This window comes from Falco naumanni, chromosome 3 (genome assembly GCF_017639655.2).
Source record: "Falco naumanni isolate bFalNau1 chromosome 3, bFalNau1.pat, whole genome shotgun sequence".
Taxonomy (NCBI): Eukaryota; Metazoa; Chordata; class Aves; order Falconiformes; family Falconidae; genus Falco; species Falco naumanni.
In genome coordinates this window covers 30929980-30942028 of record NC_054056.1, presented here as the reverse complement: position 1 = coordinate 30942028, position 12049 = coordinate 30929980, and the positions used below count along the sequence as shown (strand labels likewise).

The following is a 12049-nucleotide window of genomic DNA, read 5'->3' as shown; positions in this document are numbered from 1 at the left end:
TGCACCTCTTGGTGCAACTAACACACCTCCTGAAAACACAAAGAGAGGTCCAAGGGCCTCTCGGTATGAGGCAATGTTGCTCCCTGTACAACATGGAAATTGTACTCCCCTGTGGGATTTGCCATACATCCTCATCCCAAGTGCCTCATCTACACCGCCGTACTTTGCACGTTAATGTGCAATAATCCTGCTGTCTCTGTCTCCCTTGAGATCTTCCGCTACATATAACACAGAATCACAGAACAGCTGAGATTGGAAGTGACCTCTGCCCATTGCCTATTCCAAGCTCCCCCCTCCAAGCAGGGTCAGCAAGAGCAGGTTGCTTGGGAGCGTGTCCTGCTGGGTTTTGAAACTTTCCAAGGAGGGAGACTCCACAGCCTCTTTGGGCAATCTGGATTTACCTCCCTCCCCAGAAATAAACACATTTTCTTATGTTTAAATGGAATTTATGCTATTTCAAGTTATGTCTGTTTCCTCTTGCACGTTCACTGGAGAAAGTCTGGCTCCATCTTCCTTTCACTTTCCCATCAAGTAAGTTATGCACATGCAGAAGTTCCCCCCTGCACTTTCTTCTCTCCAGAATAACAAGTCCCATCTCTTTGCCTCTCCTCTCCTGACAGATGCTTTAATCACTTCATCATCTTTGTGGTTCTTCTCTGATCTTGCTCCAGTACATCCACATCTCTTTTGTACTAGAAAGCCCAGAGCTGGACACAGTGCTCAAGCTGTGGTCCCACCAGCGCTGAACAGAGGGGAGGGATAACCTCCCTTTACCTGCTGGCAATGCTTTTTCTAATGCAGCCTATGTTAATAACTTTCTTTGCCACAAAGATACATTGCTGACTCATGGTCAATTTGGTCTCCACCAGGACCCCCAGTTCTTTTCTGCGAAGCTGACACGATGGCATGGAGCTTCGTGCAGTGACATTTCTTCTTCTCTCCTTTTCTGCAGCAGTCTTTTCTTGCAAAGGGTGGCAGGAAACATGCAAGGAATATTAAGAATCTCAGCAGGCTACTAGTCAAAGGAGAGGAAGACTTCCTGGAAGTCTGTCTGTGTTGAAACAAACCAAGAGATTAGTTTATTCTGTTTTATGCAAAAGCAAAATGTTATTTTTCCTGGGAGCATGTGTCAAGAAAAGTGGCCTGCTGGGCACCCTTCCAGTGACAGTGGGAGGTAAAGTGACAGGCATGGTGACATGAGCACTGCTAGTCACAGGCTGCCATGAAGTGTCTTCTCTGTGGGGAGGGACCCTGCTAATTAAGCTCCGTATGGCACAGTCAGTAAACTAGTTGTGCCAACACCAATGGCCACCTGTCCTGCACCATGTGCATGCCAGGTGTAAGGGCCTGGTTACCATGCTGCCTCCTTAGGACCCAGCGAGGTAAGACCATCCACAGCCTCACCCTGACTGTTAGCTGATCCCCAGGGCTTGAGGGAGGAATAAGGAACTTCACATATGCTGTGGTGACTGATAAAGGGACTGCTGTGTGTGCTGGTCCAGAAACTTTGTAGCAGGAGACCTTGTACACTGTGTGCACTGTTAAGCAAGTGCAGCAACTGTGAGAGACTTGTGACCAAGGCCATCATAGAAGCCTTCTGAAGATGTCTTCACTGGAGAAATCCACTCTGCCAGCACTGAGGTATGCATATCCCTCTAAACAATGAAGGCAGCACTGGAGGCAACAATGTCCATCTCTTCACAATGACACAGCACTACTGCAGAAAGGCACCAGGTGGGCTACGAGCTCCTGTCTAAAGGAACCTGACCAGACACCTCATTTTCCTTGCACTGGGGAAAGAACACAGTCCTACAGAGCAACTGAGAAAGAAAACATCATTGATAGCTACAGCACCAAGATCTGCAATGGCAACTAACTGAACAATCACTGGCAGTCACTGAGCAAGACAAACACGGAACAATCAACAGGCTCCATCCTACTGGCAAGAGGGCAGCAGCATGGATGAAAGAAAAATCTTGAGTTCTGCGTGGGCTGCTGTGATTGGGTGAGAGGCTTTGGTCTGTGCGCTGACCTGGACTTCATATCCTTTTGGAAAGGCTCAAATGTCCAAGAGTCTGTTAGTTTAGGGACAGCTCCACAATGAAAGGCCTGGCAAAGGACAGCAGAGTCTTACCTGACCTCTTCCTTGGGACAAGCATTGTTGAAACAAGGACATGTGGCAAAACATATCCTTTTGTGTTTGTGCTGCATTACACAGCTGTGCTGGGCAGAGTGATCCATTATCTTTTAGCCCAGCGAGCATTTCACCTACGGGAAGGTTTGCTTAATGTCACTAGACTCCATTACAGATCTAAAGTTGCTGAGTAGACTAGGCAGTACCTCTTATATCCTTATGACTCTGCACTGGTGACTGATGGTGATCAAGATTTTCACTTGTGGAATGATTTTGTTCCTTCTGCAACTTGCTTTACATTAATCATTCATTTGACCAATAAAAATTAGAAATGCTAACAAAACCAGTAACCTGGGTTGTGTATTAGCATGCTTCTGAGGAGTGTACTGCCCCTTCTCTATTGCAAAACAAAAAAATTATTTCATTGATGTATATGTATATAGAACTAAGAAGTATTTTGAAAACCATGCCACTGCTGACAACATTAATGCGGTGAATTGGCTGTTATGAAACAACTGTTTGACTCACTGGATGTCTTTGTAGCTACTAAGTTACAGGCTGTCTATGATGACCCGAATGTGATTTGAGTAGGTGGTGCATAAATGACAAGGTGGCTCACATACAGTAAGCTGGAGCATACCGCTAGACAATTTGATTGTCAAAAAAAAAAGATTCAAGGACTACTCAAAAGTTAGAAGTGACAGGGTAAAATATATTGGCTAATCCTTTGACTTCTGAGCTGTAAAGTTACAACAATGGACCACGGCAGTGAATGCTAAAGCCTGTTTGAACAGAAACAAAGCAGCCTTCAGCGGGAAAGGCAGAAGGGGCAGCAGCCACAGGAACAGCCTGCAGTTTAGGGAGCTCTCTCAGTTGTGTGGTTAAAGGTATTCACCATCTACAGACACATTCACCCATTTAACCTGTCTTTCCACCAGCACGGTGATATGATTTTCAGCTATTGACCACTTCACGTACTGCTCTTGTGAGAGAACAGCTCATTCTCTTTCTTTACAATAGATTCACAGTGGTGAGCCACCAATGTGAGACAAGCCCTAAAGATCTTTCCTCAAAAGCACTGCTGCTGCGTAGCAATGTCTGTAGCAGAACAGCCTGGTCTACACCCCGTGCTATGTAAAGTACTAGTGGTATGCAAGTGCACCACTCCAGACGGAATTCTACACCGTTATTATTGCACTAATATCTTCAGGTGAACAAGACTAATAAGAACTGTACTAGGGAGAAAGGTATGGATGATTCAGAGGTTTTCCACTTGCACGGACAATTAAAACAGTTAAAGAGCCCACCTCTTCTCTCCAGAAGCATAATTTGTTCTACAATTTCAGAGGCATTTTGTGTATTGACTTTGGGTTTCTGTTTCAAAATCACATGGCATTTAGAGAGGTCAAAGCTGTTTCTTTTATTGTCTGTTCATTCTTTTATTTCAAAGGAATTATGTGACTGCTTTCTGCTTGCTATTGTACATTATGACTGTCCTGCAGACCATGAATGTTTCTTCAGCTGGTTTGTTCACCTGATGTGCCGTGAAGCTACCTGTGGAAGATCTGTAAGAATGGTCTCTGTATGTACAAAAGGCATACTTTGAACCTAGCAGCTGGTGCTGAGACCTGTGGAAAAAGAAAAGAGCAACTCAACTTAAACTGCTCTTTAAGATTTTAGCAGCAAGTTCAAAACTTTTTCTGGGAACATCTGACTGGGAGCTAAATATCCTGATGCCCAAATTTAAAAAGCAACAGAAGCCTTGCCTTTCTTCTCTGCTCAACCCCTCTTTCCTCAACACATCTTTCTTCAGCTCTGTAATGCTCCTCTATACAGATGCTCTCAATATTGCTTTTGAAATTAATTAAAGATGCTCACTGAAGGTTTTGTTCCACTGATGTGCTGTGCAGACTGTGACTGCATCTGAGCTCCCTGAGCTAGATTGCTCTAGAATGAAAAACTGTGCTCTGTGAAACACTGTGTGTGTGGCCTTTCACAATGCAGGCTGTAAGCAGTACTGGGCAATTACATAAAAGTTTTTGCAAAAGAATCTATTTCAATATTATTAAATTTGGCAACTAACAATTGAAGGATGTGCTGTTTCTGAAGTGCCTTGGTAGCAGAAGGTTCTCTATTCCTCAGCAAGATCTATGAATTCTGATGGGAAGAAAGACGAGTGATATTGGTAGTCCAGCCAACAACAGGAGAGAGAAAAGTTTAATAGATACAGTGTGAGCATGCCATAGCAAGCAGTCCGGCATATATTGGTTTTACCAAATTTTTTTGAGTTCACAGAATGGTGACTCTGAGAGGGATCTGGCCTGTCAGTGCTTATTACAGAAGAATAATATGGAAATTAACTCAAAATTCCTTAGAGATATTCTGCAATACTGAATTTCTCACTTTTTTTGTTTTATTTTCATGAGCTATGCCAGATTATTTGCTGCCACAACCAAATCGTAATTACTCTTCAAGTTCCAATGAATAGCTTTCATCACTATTTTTCTTCAGCCATTTCAATATGCTCCTTCCTTTTCTGAAGGTTTTACATGCTATGATGAATGAATCTTCCATTTTGGAGATTTTAGGATAAAATCCTTTCATTCAGGCTTTTTTCTTTTTAATTAAAGAATTGAATTATTCCAGGTAAAAGTTTACTTGACATTGAGCTCCATCCATCACTGTGTTTGGTAAACACAGAACAGGCAGCGTGGGGCGTGTCAAAAAATTACACAAGATATATTTGAAGGAGTTTGGCAAGTCTGCCCCAAGTACAGCTGAGAAGCTGTACTATTACCTTCACAGGTGAAGCTGATAAGGTAAGCATTTCAAACATTTCTTTCAAATACAATTTAAGTTTTCTCTGCAATTAAAAAAAAAAAATCTTTTACAAAACTTACAAAAAGATTGATGTAATCTCGTGATTATGGTCTTCAATATCAGTTGAAGAAACAAATGATTAAAGGATTCCTTCCACAGAAACATCATCTCACCTTCACATGTGTGTTCTGCATTATTTTACTGTTTCTCATTCTGCCATGCATAAAGCAAAAGTATTTGTTTGTATGAACTAAGACTTTGTTTATTAACTTTTCCACATCAAAAAGCTGGTGATATGTTATGACAACCTTTCTTCCTTCTTCCTCTATCACTATAATTTTTCACTTAGAATTAAAAGGAAAAATTGAATCTGTTTAAATACCAGCAGATACAACTAAAGCTCAGTTGCAGGGTTTATGGAAGATACTGTCTGAATGAAATTCAGGAATGCAGCACGTTCAGGTGACATATCTCTGTGTTATCTTTAACAGCTACATTTCTAAGATTTTAAAAAAACAAACAAACACCACCAACAAAACATTTGCTTCACAAATAAGTTTCTTTACCAAGACCATAAATGGAGCTTAAAGCCTAAAATGTAATAGCTAGTAGAATTGGTAAAAAATGAAAAAATCTACCTTATATCACCTATATAAGTGGTTCAATTTACAGAGAGATTGACCATCCATTCCAGCAGGGGAGCAGCTAGATGCACTGTTGTTCAAATTATCCCACATTAGGAGATGACTGTCACATGAATGCATTGATTCCATAGAGACTGTGATACATATGGCAGAGTATCCTGGATTTTGTCCTCTAACAGCCACAGAAGGAAACAAATTAAAGATTACACTGCTTGAAGATCCCCAAGAGCTAGGGGAAATTCCACCCTAGCAAGGTTCTCTTTGCTTGTGTCAACATGTGGAAGTTATAAGTGGTATAAACAATATACTGCTGCATTACATTTCACAGTATTGTATTTTATACTCTGTGTTGCCTTCTTTACAAAAAATCCTTCCCTTCAGTGTTACATGAAATGCTAGGTGCTGAAACTACAAGGAGAATTTTACAAGAATGTCAGAAAAAGGACAGAATGAAATTTTAAATGTTGAAGATGTGAAGATCTCTGCAAATTAAACACAAAGCTAAGCAAGCACTGTCTTATTAAAAGGTGGATTTTATGGAAAAGGTGATAAAAATATTAAAAAACACTTTAAAAACAGAATGAGATATAATTAAACAATGAATGGAACATACTAGTTATATATGTTTGTCATAAACTCTATGAATTTGGTAATTAATTTGCAGTCTTCATTGCTGTGCCTTCATTATCCTATATAAAAAAATGAAAGTAATGTTGCTAACATTTGAGACCTCTGATAAAGCAGGTGGTGTAACAACCTAGCTTCCATTTACATTAGACTAAAATTAGAGTAAAGCTAGCAAAACTCATGCTGTTGCTTCAGGTTTGCACATTGTATACTGGAATTAACTTTAGTTTGGATCATAGTGGGCTGATCTGTTAACTGATCTTAGAAGTGATGTTAAAAAACTATAGCCAAGAACCTGGTTTGGAGGTCAAAAAAAAAAAGAAGATTCTGAGACCAAATCTATGTTTTTTTTATTTTCCTTAAGAGATGAGAAAAGACTGTTAGTAAGCTTCTTTCAAGGTAACTAATATTCTTTGCAACATTTTCAGCAATATGGTATATATGTACAGAGAAGGGGAACTCAAGTTTCAAATAAAAAATGACCAGCCTATGCATGACTTGTAGCTATCCAGCATTTTGATTGCTCATGAATCCAAAAGCATGTCTGCCTTTTAAATCCACACCACTGGATTCTGTTTGCTGAAAAAAACCCTTGTACACCAAGTTCAGGGGGTTGAGTGCAGTGACTTTCTTGCATTGCAATCAATATATTTCATCATAACAAGTTAGACTCTTTCTGTTTGCTTTAGACAACACCGACTTCACAATGGGCTCCATCAGTGCAGCAAATGCAGAGTTTTGTTTTGATGTATTCAAAGAGCTGAAAGTCCACCATGCCAACGATAACATCTTCTATTCCCCCCTAAGCATCATTTCAGCTCTGGCCATGGTCTATCTGGGAGCAAGAGGTAACACTCAGTCTCAGATGGAGAAGGTAAGTTACTTACACAGGTGTAAAGTGACCTCTACTTCTCCTTGTTGTTCTTTCTAAGTAACATCACTGAAATATATTAACCACTGACAAGGTTCTCACCTGTTTTAATGCACAAGAAGTAAGCCAAAGTCAGAAAATGGAGAACTGAATTGAGAGTTATTTAGAGAAAATACTAAAAAAAAAGAATATATTTTTACCATAGGGGGCAGTTAATTTTGACTTAGAAAAAAATATCTCAAGGACAATAACAAAATGGATTTCTAGTCAGAAAATTTGGTTATATGATTTTTTTTCCCTAAATGCTGACATCTTCTAGATAATGTGATCAGATTTTTTTTTAATATATAAAAAAGATAGATCCCAGGTAGAAAGGAAGACAGAATATTATTAGCAGCACATAATATGTAACTCAGTTAATTTCTAGACGTTCACTAGAAAAAAGTATCTAAGCAGAGAGTGTTATTTACAGTTTCCAAGAAGGCCACAGAGGGCATAAACCAGTTGCAAGCTCACTAGTAAATTTTTAGTTTATCTTTATTCTCAGTTAGCACTTTTTTTTCCTGAGCCAATAGCTTTACCTCAAGCATTGTGTGTAAATCTCAAATTCACATCATTTGGTCATGCTTGTCATTTCTACCATGGGCATTTTCTCTTGCAGGTTCTTCACTTTGATAATGTTACAGGAGTTGGAGACACTACTGATCCCCAGGTAGAGAAACAACTTGATCTGCTTTCCTCCTCAGAACAAAACTAGAACACTTCTGCCTCTCCTCCTGGCAGTTTCAGACCCTGTCCAAAACTATGGTAACACTCTCAAACTAAGCAGTCCTGTGGAGGGAAGAAAGGAGGGTGTAACTTATTTATTTGTTAAAAACCAGGGAAAGAAGGCAGGTTGCACATCCTGCACCAGAGCAAGTGATGGTGTGAGGCAGGATGCTTTGGGCACCAGGGTGCCTTCCCGGGCAAGTGCTGCTGGGGGACAGCATGTGAAAGGGGCTCAGCACCTAGAGCCAGGGTACAGCAGTCAGAATTGTAGCTGAGACATCCAAAGAGGGGCAGGAAGATGCTGGGCAGAAAAGAACCCAGAAGTCTCAGTGTCAGGAACACAATTGCACTCGTACAAAAAGCACATTTCAGGGAATTTACCTTGAGAAGGATGAACTTGTTGGCTTAATGCACCATCACCAAAGCACCTGCTGTCCCAAAAGTGACAGCTGCACTGCAGCATGACTAACTATTAAAGACAATCCTTCAGGGTCTTATTTCTTAGATAAAAAGAAGCTAATGCAATGTATCTTCTTATTTTCATGTTTGCACCCCAGTGTGGCATTTCTGAATACATCCAGAAGTCATTCAAGGATCTTCTCTCAGGCATCACAATGCCAAATGCTACACACTCACTCAACATCGCTGACAGAATCTATATTGAAAAAACATACCCTGTTCTGCCGGTGAGTAGTGCTGCAACCTGACTTCAGTGGGATTTCCCATGCAGGCCCCTGTGACTCAACCCTAGAGAAGCACCACCAGCAACAGCCCAGTGTCTGCTGGTGAAGAGGTCGTTGTGAGCCATGACGAGAACTGGTTCAGAACAAGTCTGAACCTTCCTGTTGTTGTCAGGTGGAGGCCAGGCAAAAGTACAGTGGCATAAAATATGCCCATGTTGCAACAGTCACAGGGAATAATTAAGATTGCTGTTCATTTGCTAGAAAATGGCTTTTAATTAAAAATGTAACTTTTCAGGGAAATTAAATACATTTTATGACCTGAAAGCATGAAGACTGAAATTGTCAAATTTGGATTTTTTCAAAGCCAAATACCAAATCTTTCCACTGATAAGTAGCTTTGTTTTTGAAATCTAAGAATGTAAGAACACAATATTCAAAATAAAAGGTGCACACGAAGTGTCCTTAAAAATGCTCACTACACTGAAAGTGTTTTGGTAAAACAAATAAAATTATTTCAAAATTTTAACTTAGAATCCTATCTGAAAAAGAAAGTGCCAGATCTAAATGTGTGAAGTAGTCTTTCGTGTTGAGCTTTAAGATTCTGTTACCAGAAGACAGCTGTGACTGACATGCTCTAACACAGGGGTAAATGTTCACTGTTCTTTTAACCATTCAGCTTCATATCACAATCTTGCATTTCACATTCCTAAATTTTCAAGTTCTCATCAGTCTGACAGCAGTAATCCTGTTCACAGGAATACTTAGAGTGTGCAAAGAAATTCTACGGAGCGGGACTGGAAGAAGTTGACTTCAAAACAGCTACAGAGGAAGCAAGACAGCTCATTAATTCCTGGGTGGAGAAAGAGACAAATGGTAAGGACTGAAAAATTAGTAGCAGATATTTCCCCCCCCTACCTACCATAATCTATACGCTTCTTTTCCTTTCCTCATAACGTCTAGAAAAAGTGGGTCAAGCAAGAGCAGGTTGCTTCTTGCTATGAAAACAACTCCAGAGAGCAGCACCCTCAGCCCTATATCCTTCATTGAAGGTATGTGCACACACCAGAGGAGGTGTATCTTACCATGCTTCTGCCTGCCTCTTTCTTAAAGGACGGATTCAAGATTTCCTTGTGTCAGGCTCTGTTGATCTTGATACTGCACTGGTCCTTGTGAATGCCATTTACTTCAAAGGGATATGGAGGACAGCGTTTAAAGAAGAAAACACTCAGGAAGTGCCCTTCAATGTGACAGAGGTAGGAGGGCATGGACACAGCTTCTGGCCAAGACAGCCGTTGGCTCACAGACAGCAGGCTGGATGCTCCACATACAACCTGCTGCTGTCACAGGTCGGGTGATTTAGACGGGTTCCTCATTGTCAGAACCTGAGCCTAAGGCCAAGAAGTGTTTGCAAGAGCTGTGTCTGACCAGGCTTCCAGGGAACACCAGCAGACAAGGGGGGAATGGAGACACAGCTCTTCTTCAAAAGCAACATGTTTGAAGATTGAGTCCTGTCCCTTATGCATTTGCCTGCTTAAGGAGAAAATTGCTCCCCAGTCATGTAGTCTCACATTTCTCTCTCTGCAGCAAGAAAGCAGACCTGTGCAAATGATGAGCCAGAACAGCACCTTCAAAGTGGCAGCGGTGGCTGCAGAGAAAGTGAAGATCCTGGAGCTTCCGTATGCAGGCGGAGAGCTGAGCATGTTGGTGCTGTTGCCTGATGACATCTCTGGCCTGGAGCAGGTATGGCCCTGGCCGGGAAGCAGAAGAGTTGTCATTTGAGTGGGACTTGGCTGCCATCATCCCTTTTGCTGTCCATTTACATGCCGGCTGCCCACAGCACGGCTGTGCTGGGCAGGCAGGGGAGTACCAAAGCCCCCCAGGTGCCCCCAGGTGTTCAGGCAGAGACTGGCCCCTTAGGAGGGCCTTGGGCTCAGTCTAGTAAAATGAACATAAAGGACCATAGTGCTGCTGTAGCCCTGCAGAATAGGATGTTGCTATACATACCGATCTCCATCAGGCACCAGAAACAGACATGCTACAGGATGTTTTTTCATTTCAAGTGATTTCAGCCTTCCAGGAGAGCACTCAATAGTTTGTTAAACAAGAAAATTTTATCAAAGGGGAAATTAAAACAGATGTGATGAGGAAAGCATTCCAAGAGCTGACTAAGAGCAAAAATGGGAAAAGTAGCATTAGAAAGCAACTAAGATGAGGGAAGAGATCAATAAAGTAAGTTCCAGGTGGAACAGTTTTGGGGCCAATTTGATTTGATGTTTTCAAGAATGCTGTTTTCACAAAAAAAGCCTTGATCTGATAAAGAAATTTTCAGATGACAAAGTTTCGGAGAACATCTTCAAGACATATGAGATATAGGCTGTAGTCAGGAAGAAGCATATAAGGTAAACAAATCCATTTAAGATTATATGTAAGTACTACTGTGTACACAAAGCAGATGGAAAAAAATAGTAACAAATGGTATAAATACAACTGTTAAGGCCACTGGAATCTTGTTTTAGGCATTTCATTCCTTGCTTCTCTTTGCAGCTTGAGAACAAAATCAGCTTTGACAAACTCATAGAATGGACCAGTCCCAATGTGATGGAAAGGAAGAGAGTGAAAGTGTACCTCCCACGCATGAAGATTGAGGAAAAATATAACCTCACAAGTGTCTTGACGGCCTTGGGTATGACCGACCTGTTCAGCCCTTCAGCCAATCTCTCTGGCATCTCTTCAGCAGAGAGCCTGAAGGTGTCTGAGGCCGTCCACGAGGCGTACATGGAAGTCAGTGAAGAGGGCACCGAGACAGCAGGCTCGGAGGGTGTGATGGGAGACATTGAACAGTCCTCTGAGTTTGAAGAGTTTAGGGCTGACCACCCATTCCTTTTCTTAATCAAACACAATCCAACCAACATCATCCTCTTCTTTGGTAAATATTATTCTCCATGAGGAGAAAAAGAGATGGAAATAATGCTTACCTTCCCCTCAGAATAAGACCCCTTTTACTTTAGTATTGTAGTATAATCTCATCTCTTCACTATTTTCTCCAAGAGGAAAGCCTTAAATATCTAGGGAGATATTCTTGAAGAAGGGTGTGACTTTTCAGATCTCTAGGTGCAGGTATTTCTGCTCACACAACTTGTATGCAGGATTCATATCCAGGATTGAGTGAGAATTTCAGCAAGTAGTTCAGAATATTTCCCATTGTAATTGAACAACTTTGAAAGACAGGACAATTGGTTTGATTTTTGTGAGAAATCCTGCCAATATTATTGAGAATCTGGTTTCTCTGTAGCAGTTCTGTGAAATAAACACAGCTTTCAGAATAATCCTGTTCCTTTCTGTTCAACTTGCTGGGTAACCATCCTTGAATTAATGCCTGGACAACCTGCAGATGAAATTCTAAACTTCAGCAAAGCATTCTTCTTCCAAGAATGCATTTGGGCTTCTTTGTGCTGCACATACAATACGGCTATGTCTTTTGCTCTGAGGGAGCATGCAGAAT

At 41.1% G+C, this 12049-nt stretch overlaps 1 protein-coding gene across 1 annotated transcript; it reads left to right on the top strand.

Moving 5' to 3' along the window:
* Positions 1 to 6907: 6907 nt before the first annotated feature.
* LOC121084829 (ovalbumin-related protein Y-like) lies at positions 6908 to 11493 on the top strand. The gene is made up of 7 exons (XM_040586790.1): positions 6908 to 7099; positions 7758 to 7808; positions 8422 to 8550; positions 9303 to 9420; positions 9658 to 9800; positions 10132 to 10287; positions 11092 to 11493. The coding sequence occupies exons 1-7, from the start codon at positions 6932 to 6934 to the stop codon at positions 11491 to 11493; spliced, it is 1167 nt and encodes a 388-aa protein (XP_040442724.1). The 5' UTR covers positions 6908 to 6931.
* The last annotated feature ends 556 nt before the right edge of the window (positions 11494 to 12049 follow it).